Source organism: Pantherophis guttatus, chromosome 4, assembly GCF_059756535.1.
Source record: "Pantherophis guttatus breed Tessera chromosome 4, ASM5975653v1, whole genome shotgun sequence".
Classification (NCBI taxonomy): Eukaryota; Metazoa; Chordata; class Lepidosauria; order Squamata; family Colubridae; genus Pantherophis; species Pantherophis guttatus.
Window position 1 is genome coordinate 131374002 of NC_142066.1, and position 12993 is coordinate 131386994.

Consider the following 12993-nt stretch of genomic DNA (forward strand, 5'->3'; position numbering starts at 1 on the left):
GCGTGGCCAGCTTGGTGTCACTCATGTCGGGGGCACCTGTGGTGGGGCTGGGGGGATGAGTGACATCGAGCTGGCCACATCCACCCCGACCGTGCCCACCTGGTCTTCCAAGGTCCAAAACAAACCCTGATGCGGCCCTTAATGAATTGAATTGAATTGAATTGAATTGAATTGAATTGAATTGAATGAAATCTAGTTTGACACCCATTCTGTATTTCATCCTTTATCAGGACTTTTCACATGCAGATAGTCAGCTGTGATTGTATTGGGTTCAAACCCTGTACTAGAAATAAAATTTACAGATATCTGCATTTTAGCTGACTATATTTAGTGCATTACAAATCGGCCAAAAAAAAATTGCAAATTGTGGTTAATGCTACAACCTGTCATAAATCCAAGTTGATTGCCAAGTGTCAAAATGTGCTTATATAATATGGGAGGGGGCTTTGAGAATGGTTTCAGGAAACTTTTTTTAAGTCTATGGCAAATTCAAATGGTTTTAAGCGACTAGTTGTAAGAAAGCAACTACCTATATGCATACATGGCGCTCCCATGTAACACCTCTCCTGCGCGAGCTGCATTGGCTTCCAGTGGTCTTCCGGGTGCGATTCAAGGTACTGGTTCTCATCTTCAAAGCGCTCCATGGCTTACGGCCCGGTTATTTACGAGACCACCTTCTGCCACCGATAACCTCCCACCGGCCAATCTGCTCCCACAGAGAGGGTCTCCTCAGGGTGCCATCGGTCAGGCAATGTCAACTGGTGACCCCCCCCCCCGGGGAAGAGCCTTCTCTGTGGGGGCACTCGCCCTCTGGAATGAGCTACCCCCAGGGATACGACTGATCCCGGACCTCCGAACCTTTCGCCGGGCTCTGAAAACATTTCTATTTCGGCAAGCCGGGCTGTCTTACAATTTTTATTGGTGAATTTTATGGGTAAGGGGTTTTAAATTGGGGAAAGCCATTAGGGATTTAATTTTGTTTTAAATGTATTTTAATATTTATATTGTATGTTTTTTAATTTTGGCTGTTCACCGCCCCGAGTCCTTCGGGAGAGGGGGCAGTATAAAAATTTAATAAATAAATAAATAAATAAATAAATATCCAAAAAGAAGTAATGCAGAAGAGCCATATTAGCCATGATTGTGAAGGATATGTTTCTAATTAAGGATGAAAAAAGAAATCAACAAATATTTCCTCTTTGTATCATGTAAGGCTTGGATTTTCCTAAAATTGCTTATGATTTTGCACATCATAAGTCTGATGCCATCTATGGACTCAGATGACAAAAGGCATGGCCACCACTGTCTAGATCAGCAGTCCCAACCTTTTCAGCTTGGCGGCCTGACCTGGTGCAGGGTGTGTGTGAATGGCAGGAGTACACATACATACATAGTTTTATTTGTGCGAGTGGCGGACATGTGCCTTCCAAATGCACAAATGGAGCTTTACACATGAGTGGAGGGTATTTGCGCTCATGCGCAAAACTCCATTTGCGCGAACAGGGCACTTGAGCAGAGGATGCTTGTGCTCGCTCGTGTAGCTCCATTAGCGGAAACGCCTTCCGCTTGTGCAATTGGAGCTTCATGCATGCACCCTTGCCCATTTCTCCTGCAGCCTGGTTTAAACACGCCACAGCCCTCTAGTTGGCCTGGGGGTTGGGCACCCTGGTCTAGATCAGGTGTGTCAAATTCAAGGCCCGTGTGCCGGATCCAACCCGCCCGTGGGGTGCTTAGGTCTGGCCCACAGGGGCTGCCCTGGAAACAGCGAAGGACTGGCTCGCAGTGCCTCTGCCAGAAAAAACGGAGCTCGGGAGGGCCATGCATCCCCCTCTCGAGCTCTGTTTTCGCTGGCATGCAGGAGGATCCCCCCCCATGAGTGATGTCGAGTTGGCCATGCCCACCTGGCCCCCCGAAGTCAAGCACAACCCTGATGAGTTTGACACCCCTGGTCTAGATAATGAAATTGCATGTTTATTTTAATTTATCCTATGACAGAACCAAAATGATTCAGATTTCTACAACTTCTGAATAATATACCTTTAAATATTTTCATAGTTGATAGTCTAAAAGTTTTGTGAAAAAGTTTTCTCAAAGTTAATTAGAAAATGGTCTAATTAAACTGTACCAATGATTAATACGAATGTGAAAGAACTGCTCCGGCCCTTGCTGTAGAATTCTTTTCTAAAACTGACAGAATCTGAACCAGTTCTATTTTTTAAGTGTTATTCTCACATGAAGCATTATAGCTCAGGATTTTATACTGTGGGAATAAAAATTCAATTTCATATAATTTGATTTTTATTCATTCTGTATGAACTTGCAAAATTCTAGAATATACTTTAAATTTCGAATCCAAATGAAAAATTCATTTCTTTTGACAAAACTATAAACTCTGTCCACAATTAAATTGGAATTTATTGAAGTGATCAAAATCCCAGAGAACAAAGTGAACAAAGTCAGTGGAGACAATTATTGTTATAAAGTAAAGATTTGATCAGCAATGACAGTGGCTGGCAAGATGATAAGTTATTGTACTGTATCAATAGTGATACAAATAATATAAAAACAATGATGTTACAAATTTATTTATTTATTTATTTATTTTTCATATTTGTATACCGCCCTACTCCCGAAGGACTCAGGGCGGTGAACAGCCATAATAAATACAAATACATATAGAAGTTAAAAACTATTAAGAAACAGATTAAGTAATTTAGGCTCAAAGATTAAAAACTTCCAAATTTATCTAAAGAGATTTAAAAACCCAATTTAAAAGCCAGTTTAAAAGCCAATTAAAAAGGGAGAGTTAGGCCAGACCAGCTTGTTGGAATAGAAATGTTTTCAGGGTACGGCGGAATATGCGTAAGTCTTGGATGTTTCGTAACTCCGGGGGAAGCCCGTTCCAGATGGTAGGTGCCCCCACAGAAAAGGCTCTCCCCCTGGGGGCCATCAGTCGACATTGTTTGGCCGACGGCACCCTGAGGAGTCCCTCTCTATGGGAGCGAACTGGTCGGTGAGAGGCTATTGGTGGCAGGAGGCGGTCTCGTAAGTACCCTGGTCCTGAGCCATGGAGCGCTCTAAAGATAGTAACCAAAACCTTGAAGCGCACCCGAAAGACCACTGGGAGCCAGTGCAGCTCGCGCAGGAGGGAGGTTACATGAGAGCGCCACATTGCTCCCATCACCACCCGCGCGGCCGCATTCTGGACCAGTTGGAGCCTTCGGGTGCTTCTCAACGGGAGCCCCATGTAGAGAGCATTACAATAATCCAGGAATTAAAATTTAAAATTAAAATTAAAATTAAAAGCTAATGCAGATAAAGGCTGGCTTTTTCATTACAAAGAAGTTTCAAGTGGCTTTTTGTACAATTTCAGATGATAGTGATAGATTTCACTACTATGATCTTGGGATATTGCCAACTTTTTGTGAAAACCGCCTTTTCGTCCAGCAGCAATAGCACTGTAGTGGTATTACCACACCTAATAACATTTACTCAGCTAATCATACTAGAATGCTTTATGTTTTTTACTCTGTCCACAGTGAACATAGGAGAGATACTTTAGCTATCAGTTGTCTTAGAGTCTTACTGCTGCATAAGAATACAAAATGGAAGCTTCATTTGGGTATAATAGAAAGGATTATTCTCTACTTAATCACTGCTACTAAATTCATTACAAGAAGGAAGAATTGATGTTTAAGTGGCCTTGCCTACTAGTCTTAGTCTCATGAGATAATCAGGAGAGCAAATTAATCTACTGAATTAAAATCTGCATATGTACTTTATTACTGATAGATAGATCTGTTTATAATGCACTTACAAATCACGGAAAATGTCATCAGGCCAAAGTTATTTAGCATCATTGTCATGCTTATGAAATTAATCAAAAGCCACAATTTATTAGCAGCACTGTAGTTTTATGTGAGCCCTAAGATACGTTGGAATCACAGGCTAAAGGAGAGAGGGCAGTAAAAAGTCATTCCAGCATGGAATTACTCTGTGGGAAGAAATAAGGAAGCCAGACTTGATGCCTTTACCTGCCATTTCCAAAGGAAATTGAGATTCTTGTAAATAGGTGATCAACATTAAAGAAACTGCTTTGGTCAATGCAAGTAATGGTTCTGGTATATTGCATCTGACAAACCTTACTTAATGTATTACATCAAACATTTTATTATGTTTCAATACTTCAATTTTTTCTATACCTCCTGAAGCATATTCTTCCCTGTGTTTCCATTCATATTTTGTGATTATCCTGAATTAAGAAGACAATGATTCAAAATTGGGATTGCCTTCAGATACATTGTATTTATTATGATAATTATTTTTAAAAATTAATTCATATAATGTCAAGGCATCCACATTTTATAATTAATGCAGAACTAGGTGTTTTTCTTCTGTACTTTAGTAATTTCATTTTAAGAATATGTTCTCCTGAAAATAAAATATTAGCTTTATTAAAATTTTGAATAACAGAAAACCAAATATCAGCTATTCATATATTTAGTACATTTCCATACACTAAAATTGCTCTATAGCTATAATTTTTTATTTTATATAAATGTGTATGAAAAGTTGAGATACCTACTGAGTATCCAATGTTAATAGGATAATCTTTGTAACTCAGGATGTTCCCATTCTCCAGCAATGCCATGAAGTATTGAGGAGTTGAAAAGCTGCTATGTTGTTGATGACACAACATAGGATGCTTTGCAGCTAGTCTCTCATTGGTTTTGATACTCTTTTTTGAGTGGGGGAGGAAGAGAAAAAGAGAGGATAGATAGATAGATAGATAGATAGATAGATAGATAGATAGATAGATAGATAGATAGAGATAGATAGATAGATAGATAGATAGATAGATAGATAGATAGACAGACAGACAAATAGACAGACAAATAGACAGACAGACAGATAGAAATGTGTGTGTGTGTGTGTGTGTGTGTGTGTGTGTGTGTGGTCTACCTCAACATGTGGGAAGGAGCATTCTTTCCCTTTCGCCTTTCAGCTCCAATCCAGGAGCCCTCAAGCAGTCGCATTCACGACAAACCATTTTATACCAAATTTATATTTTGCTGATAAAGAAATAAAGGGAGACTAGTATAGATCTATTTCAGCTAGCCATACCTTACTCGGATTCGAACTTGGGTTTCCTGCATATTAGGCAGTTGAATTAACCTATAAAATGGTTAGTCGTGAATGTGTGTTTCGGGAAACACGGTATATATGTATAGAGCTCTCATATATCTACAAATGGCAGGCTCCAAGGAGGACCTCTTTTTTTGTGAGGGAATGCTGAAATCTTAGAAATGAAAGTACATAGTTTTTACCTGCTTCAAGTGAATTGTTTAATCATGAGGTGCAGGTTCAGGGTGAGAATTAGTAGAGAAGAAAATTGATAGGTTATATAGATTCCAAACGTTTATGGAAATGGAAACACATTCAAATAAAATTAAGAATTTTGCATGTTCACCTGTCACAGCTTTATTGAATGTTTAATTCTGTGCAATCTTCATCATGCAAATGCCATCAGTAATTAAAGGATATAGATACTTCAAAAACTTTTATTTTAACTATTTCTTGATAATGTAATTTTTCATAGTAATTACTTGTCTGATTTGAGATCACTTTAGGTATCTATATAAGAAAAATATGTAATAACATCTAATATTCCTTTTTTTTAAAATGTCATTGTAGTTTATAGTGGAATGTCATGGGAACACACTACTTCCACAATTTTTGGGCATGTACCGGCTTACTGTTGATGGAATTGAAGTGTACATGATTGTTACAAGAAATGTATTCAGCCATCGTTTATCTGTTTATAGAAAATATGATTTAAAGGTAAGCAAGTTTTTTCCTGTGGCATTACAGTAATTCTGTTAATAGTCCTGCAAGGAAGGAAGGAAGGAAGGAAGGAAGGAAGGAAGGAAGGAAGGAAGGAAGGAAGGAAGGAAGGAAGGAAGGCGCAGGCAGGCAGGCAGGCAGGCAGGCAGGCAGGCAGGAAGGAAGGAAGGAAGGAAGGAAGGAAGGAAAGAAGGAAGGGACAGTTCTATTAGGTACTGTAAAGCTAGTAATTACAGTGCATTAAAACATTTCAACAAATGATATTTTTGAGATGTGTTTATTAAAATAACATTTGCAGCTTATCCAACAAAACCTTTTATGAAAATAACATAATGTGTGTTGTAAAGTGACTAGGCAGAGAAATGCTAGCTAAAGTAGCTAAGTGCTAATGCTTTCAATCAAAGCCATTTGAAAGGTTAAAAAAATAGCTGAAGAGGCTATTTCATCCTTAATGCATTTTATAGGCAGCTGTATTCTGCACACAGATTTTTTTCCCGTAATGAATAGCAGTACTGCAATAGATTAAAGCAGTACCCTGCATCATTTAATATTGAAACTATTTTAGCAAATGACTAAAAAGCCATACTAAGCCATTTCTATTTTTGTCACCTCTATTAAATATATTTTAAATGGCAGTCCTATATCCATTTACCAGGAAGTAAGCCTCATTGATCTTACTTCCTCTGAGTGGATAAAGAGGTGATTATGCAGTTGTTGTTTGAAGTCTGATTGGTTCAAATTGGTTTGCCATATCCTGCTTCATTTCCTTAGTTTTAGGATTAGGAAGTGAGATGGCTAAGAAAAAAAAACTTTACATATGAGCTTGATTGACTAGCCTTCAGAGTACTTTATTTTAAACAGTAATATGTGTTGTATTAGCAGAAGAAAATATTGTGTTTTCCCATATAATTTTTTAAAAAGATTCTCAGATTTGCTAAGAGAGACTGGTATAACTGCAGACTATAGAATGTGATAGCTCAGTTTCTAGAATGTAAATTATCAATATTTTATTATCAACATTCTTTTAAAAATGTAATAATTAACAATTTACCTGGGTGTTCAAAAAGTCGCTATCAAGTTTATTTCACATCCTTGGATGTGAAAGTGTGCCATTTTCTCACTTCAGTAAAATTTCTGTCCCTCCATCAACCATGAATGAATAACAGTCTTAAGAAACATAAATATTTTAGCTCCTGGACCTATAAATATTATTCAAGTGGAAATCAAAGCCATTTCATTCGATGTGGCCTAGAATTTACTAATGAAAGTTCCCAGAGGAAAACTAGGATACACAGGTAGTCCTTATCCTACAACAATTTATTCAACAACCATTCAAAGTTACAATGGCACTGAACAAATGTTGGTTACGATCAGTCTTCAAGAGTTCCAGCTGTCCCAGCACCCCTGTGGTCATGATTGCTATCTGGGTGATTGGCAACTGGTTTGCCTTTACACTTACAACCAATTGTAGTACCTGAGATCATATGGTCACCATTTGAATCTCTCCCTATTACTTACCTAGAATGTCAGTGGGGAAGCCAGCAGGGAAGGGGTAAGTGTCCCCCACCCACACACCCTTTTCCAGCCCTTCTCCACTAGTGCCATACCGGCCACTTTCACACCATTGCTCACTTTCCCCAACCACTTTCACACCATTGCTCACTTTCCCCAACCTCAGCGCCCACACACTCATCCTTCCTTATCTGCATCTTTTCTGCATACCCTCATGCTCTTGATTATTTAACCACAGTTGTTCCTTGATTAATGACTGTTCATTCAGAAACTCTTTGAAGTTATGGCTGCACTGAACAAATGATACTTAGGCCCATTCTCCAAAGTTACATCCATTGCAGAGACCCTGCAATCACATAATCAACATTCAGGTGCTTGTTAGTCAGTCTGCATTTATGACTAATAGAGCACTTCAGTTCATCCTACCTGCCAATCTCCCTTCCTTTTGGCTGTTCTGGCAGTAGTGGGACTGAAGTAGAGGCGCGGGCCTTTAGTGGTATGAGCTGACAGCTGCCAACCCTGGGCTTCCACTTCAGCCCTGGCACTGCCGGCACTGCCACCATCACTGAGGAATATTTTCTCTCAATCCCCATGGGATTAAACCATGGCTAGCCATCGTACAAAGCCCCTGTGGTACCCACATGCTTTCACCATCTTCCTCCCTCTGCTGACAAGGCACGATCAATCTGCCCCTAGCCTGGGCACACTAGGCTCTCTTCCCAACGCAGCGTATGCCATTCTCCAAATCACATGGGCCTCGAGGTGCTTTGGAAGGGCTTGACATCGTGCTTTATGACTGCATTGGTTAGTAGTGGAAGTTCTCGTCCCAATTGCTATTGTTAACTAAGGACTACCTGTACTCCAAAAATGCTAGCAGGAAAATGGCAGTTTACCTTTTGAACTGTATTATGATGCTACTTGTGACAATATTAAATGAGAGCTAGGTGCCCTCCCCTCATCTGCTTTTGGTAGCTGGTATAAGAGTAAAATATAATGGTATAACGTTTGGTAGATGTGTTACTATTTTAATTTTCATACCTATAATTCTTTATTTTGAATTAATATAAAATATTAAATTGCACTATCTTCTATTATCAATATATTAAAATTTTTGACACATTTGACTGGTTAATTGATCTCTAACATTTTGGATTCATTTTATAAAATGTATGATTTTTTTTTTTTTAATAACACACTATACTCTGTATCATTTTGCAAGTGAATTACAATCTAGGAAGTGGGATAGTTGTGGGGTAGATACATGCTTACACAATGGACACATCTGTGCAGATTGTAAAACAAGGTGACAATCGTTTTATTAATACCAGTACTTCAAATTCCTTCCAGAGGTATAAGGAAAACCACTAAAACTCTCATGTTTGAACAGGCTGAAGTTTAAGATATATCTATAGAAACAGGTTAATACATGTAATAGTTTGTAATAATTATGTGTGACTTTTACCAGAGCATTGCTAACCAGGCGACACTTCCTCTGTTGAAAAATTGGTTATGGCTGACATGCTAGTAGCTAATGGACTCCAGATGCTTAGTAGAAGAAAATAGTAATAGGACCAGGAAAATCCAAATCTCCACGAAAAGAAATTTCTTTTCTTATTATATTTTAATGCAGTATGTTTGAATTTTATATTTGTTCATAATACAATACAGTAAGTTTGAGGGACTAGAATGAGTTGATGGTGAAAACATTTCTATAAGTGTGTTATTCAGTATTGTTCTAGTGACAAAATGTGCTGTGTTTTTCTTTCAGGGCTCAACAGTAGCAAGAGAAGCTAGTGACAAAGAAAAGGTGTGGCAAAGTTATATTTATATACTTAGTCATCTGCCTTCAACTTGTAAAAAAGGGCAAATTTATGTTAGTTGTGGAGTATTATTCTTGGCAACTTTCTTAGATGCAATTCTACACCTTAACCTTAATCAGTATAAGACTGATCTCAATTTAAAAGCAAACCCATGTGAGGCTTTTTCTTGGTGGCAGACTGCATCCAGTATGATTTTACTTTAATCAAATCTTATGTATTTCATGAGACTATAACTTTAATTTTTTTTTCTAAGCTGTACTAGTAACCTCCTGAAAAATGAAGTATAAATAAATTATTCCAACTTTTGTCAATGAAAGCAGTCATGATAATGTTGAGAATGGGAAAAATTATTTAAAACTGTTTATAGATCTGAAACGCGTCAGTTGTTTAGGCAAAAGTACTAGAATTCAGAAGCTGTAGATTTAAAAAAACACATTTCAATTTAATATGGGGAGGTCCCGTTTTTACAGTAATGCTTGTCAAGAGTCTAAATCTTCTGAATTCTTCATTTATATTGACCTAGAATAGCCTTTTTCCAATCTGATTGCTTCCAGATCACAATTTTTTGAATTCTCATCTAATGTAATTAGATGAGAATTCAAAATTGGATTGTGGTTCCAACACTATACCACATTGGAGAAGGCTGAGTTGAGTATTTATTTTCTTTATTTCTTTTATTTTTATTTATTTTATTGAATTTGTATACCGCCCTACTCCCAAAGGACTCAGGGCAGTGTATTGTGGAAGAATCAGTTAAGCTAAATCCAAAAGTGATCACCTGCTTGTTAAAATAGAAACCCCAAATCAGTTTCCTATCATGAGGCTGTCCAGACTGTTGTGCAAATGATTGTGGGAAATCATTACCAACTGAGTTACTTCTGAACATAATGGCGGTTTTCTTTTCATTGTGACAGTTTGACAGTGATAATATTAACTTTATCAAAACATATATTTGGACATAACATAACTTCTTGGTTTAGAGAAGAGTGATAGGCTTCCACAATCATCAGCTTCTGACAGCCAATGCTTTGATTTTGCTTAGGTAATTTCTACAGTGGTGTATATAGATTATGCATGAGTAATCTGGAGCATTTTGTGGTTCTCTTTCTCTCCTAGGAGTTCTATAGTGTGACATAGATGATTGTAGTTACAGTATACAGTTATTTATGGTTGTTGATTGAATTTCTTGCTAGTGAGGGACTTGTGCTCTAATATATACAACTGTGTCTTGGGTCCTTTATCTTTTCTGTTGTACCAAATATTAGCTCTTACTTCAGAGGTCTTCAAAGTTGGCAGTTTTAAGACTTGTGGATTCCAACTCCCAGAATTCTCCAGCCAGCTATGCTGGCAGGAGAATTCTGGGAGTTGAAGTCCACAAGTCTTAAAGCTGCCAAGTTTGAAGACCTCTGCCTTACTTAGAGGATATATTTCCACAACTTTTTCCCTGTACTTTGCTTCTTGTATTGCATGAAATGTACACTAGTATATATTAAAATATGTTTAATGCAATCATAGAATTAGAACAAGCAGTTAGGCCATCAAGTGCAGGTCTTTTCTTAGGGTAAAAATTCAGATTAAAGTTTTGATGACAATAGCTTTTTGCTAGTCACAGATTCTTCATAATCAGTAGCTTGGTCAGGTTGGATTTAGCATTATGACCATCTTTTGATAAGTTGTCATAAGTAATTCAAAAACAAAAATTTTTATGGTCATTTATCATTCACAATATTCCTCTGATGTTTTTATTCATAATTACATCACCCTTATTTTTAATTTTCTTTGCCTACAGTGCAGTTTTTCCCCACAAAACTATGTACAAGAAAATAATACAATTATTTTATGAATAATTATAAAATAAATAATATTGTCCTGCTTAGGAGTCATTATTTTATGATCCCTAAGCAAGGCATAAAATCAGTTTAACAACTCCTCACTTTCAATCTTTCATTAATCTTTGTTGCATCTTCTTATCATGGTAAATTGGGGACAACTTAAGCTTCAGATCTGAACTTCTGGGATAGCACACATTTTAGCAGAGCATCTGAACAGGATTGCCTGGTTTGTTACTTGCAGAATATGTTATCAATGATATATTTGGAACATTTTTTTGCTAGTTCCTGCCATGCAAAACAGGATTTGATGTTTAAACTGTCAGCTATGTTTTAATTAATGAATAGAGAAATGTATCAAACATTGATTTTATAGATCAGAATGTTTTGTAGCTTAGTAATGTAAGCAAATAAAAACACACAGGGGGTGTTAATGAAAGAAGAAAATAATATGCTAATGTATTTGTTTTTATCTTATGTTTGAAAAAGGTACACTATATTCTGGTGCTGTAGCTCTATAATGCCCCCTGGTGGCTGTTATTTTGCATTTTAATGTCTGTGCATGATTAGTTATGCTCTGTTCAGACAATTGACATTTCATTGTTCTGTTCCTTCATTGTTTTGAAATGACTTTTGTTTATTTGTCTGTCTTAGGCCAAAGAACTGCCAACATTTAAAGACAATGACTTCATTAATGATGGTCAAAAAATTTACATTAATGAAGCCAACAAAAAGATGTTCCTTGAAAAGCTTAAAAAGGATGTTGAGGTAAGAATTCTAGACAAAGGCACTATCCTTGCCAGAAACACTTATACAGTTGTACCACCTAACTGATATGGCTGTTAACTGAAATATTTCAATATGTTCCTGTAAAGATATATTCAATATATGTGTATTCCTTGAAAAATTGATTTGGACTTGCTTTGTGGACAGCATCTCTCTCTGGTGTTCATTAAAAGCAGCCACAATATTGTGGGTTAATGAAAACAAGAAAAAGGCAGCCTGCTTTCATGAATATTAAAACTATGCAACGAATCAGGAAAGACAGAATTGATACCAAAAAGTTGGCACATCGCTCATGACCGTGAGTGATAGGAATGAAGCTGAAGGACCTTTGCTGTCTGCACTGTCTAGGATTCATCATATTGATTTAAAACAAGCTGGTAATAAACAGTAAAGCCCTGCCTTTGGTCAAAAGCTTCAGATCTCAACCAAGATTGATCATTTTGGTTTAAATCCTGCTCTGTTCCCTGAAATATAAAATGATTCCTCTCTTATGAAAAGATGCAAAGTTCTAAGATGTTATCACTATGAAATAATAATTCTGCCTCTTCTATTCTTAAATACCTGAATATTCCTGGCATTTTACTTTGGATTGTTAATCTGCACTATGAATATTTGATGATGTGCTTGTGAAATATGGATCAAATTGTCTTTCCATTGTTTAAATCTAGTGGGTTCTTAAATGATCAGCCATATAATTAATCTTTTGGTGATTAGTGCAGCATTCAAGCATACAAAAGCTGTGGTGGCGCAGTGGTTAGAATGCAGTACTGCAGGCTAACTCACTATTCACTTCAGGAGTTCGATTCTGAGCAGCTCAAGGTTGATTCAGTCTTCCATCCTTCCGAGGTCGGTAAAATGAGGACCCAGATTGTTGGAGGCAATGTGCTAACTCTGTAAACCACTTAGACAGGGCTGTAAAGCACTGTGAAGCTGTATATATGTCTAAGTGCTGTTGCTATTCCTTAAAATCCCTATAGAAATATTATATTTGTGTGTAAGCAATTACTGTAAGTTTAGATTCTCAAGTTGATAAAGGTTAGAAATGCATCATATAATTTATTTTATATTCACCATATTTTTTTAAAAAAAATGTTTTCCGAGAATTAGATAGATCCTGCAAAAGATTGTGCTTTCCCATCAATTACATTTCAGTTTAAATGCATTTTATTTTTCACACTGACTATATATTTTATTTTTTAGAG

At 37.0% G+C, this 12993-nt stretch overlaps 1 protein-coding gene across 3 annotated transcripts in view; it reads left to right on the forward strand.

Annotated features, from left to right (window-relative positions):
* PIP4K2A (phosphatidylinositol-5-phosphate 4-kinase type 2 alpha) overlaps window positions 1-12993 on the forward strand; it is an 82083-nt gene that overhangs the window by 63189 nt on the left and 5901 nt on the right. For all 3 annotated transcript variants that reach the window (XM_034402132.3, XM_087892812.1, XM_060685019.2), the window contains exons 5-7: window positions 5695-5841; window positions 9125-9163; window positions 11660-11773. In XM_034402132.3, the coding sequence (XP_034258023.2) occupies window positions 5695-5841; window positions 9125-9163; window positions 11660-11773 (300 nt within the window). The remainder of the gene's footprint in view (window positions 1-5694; window positions 5842-9124; window positions 9164-11659; window positions 11774-12993) is intronic.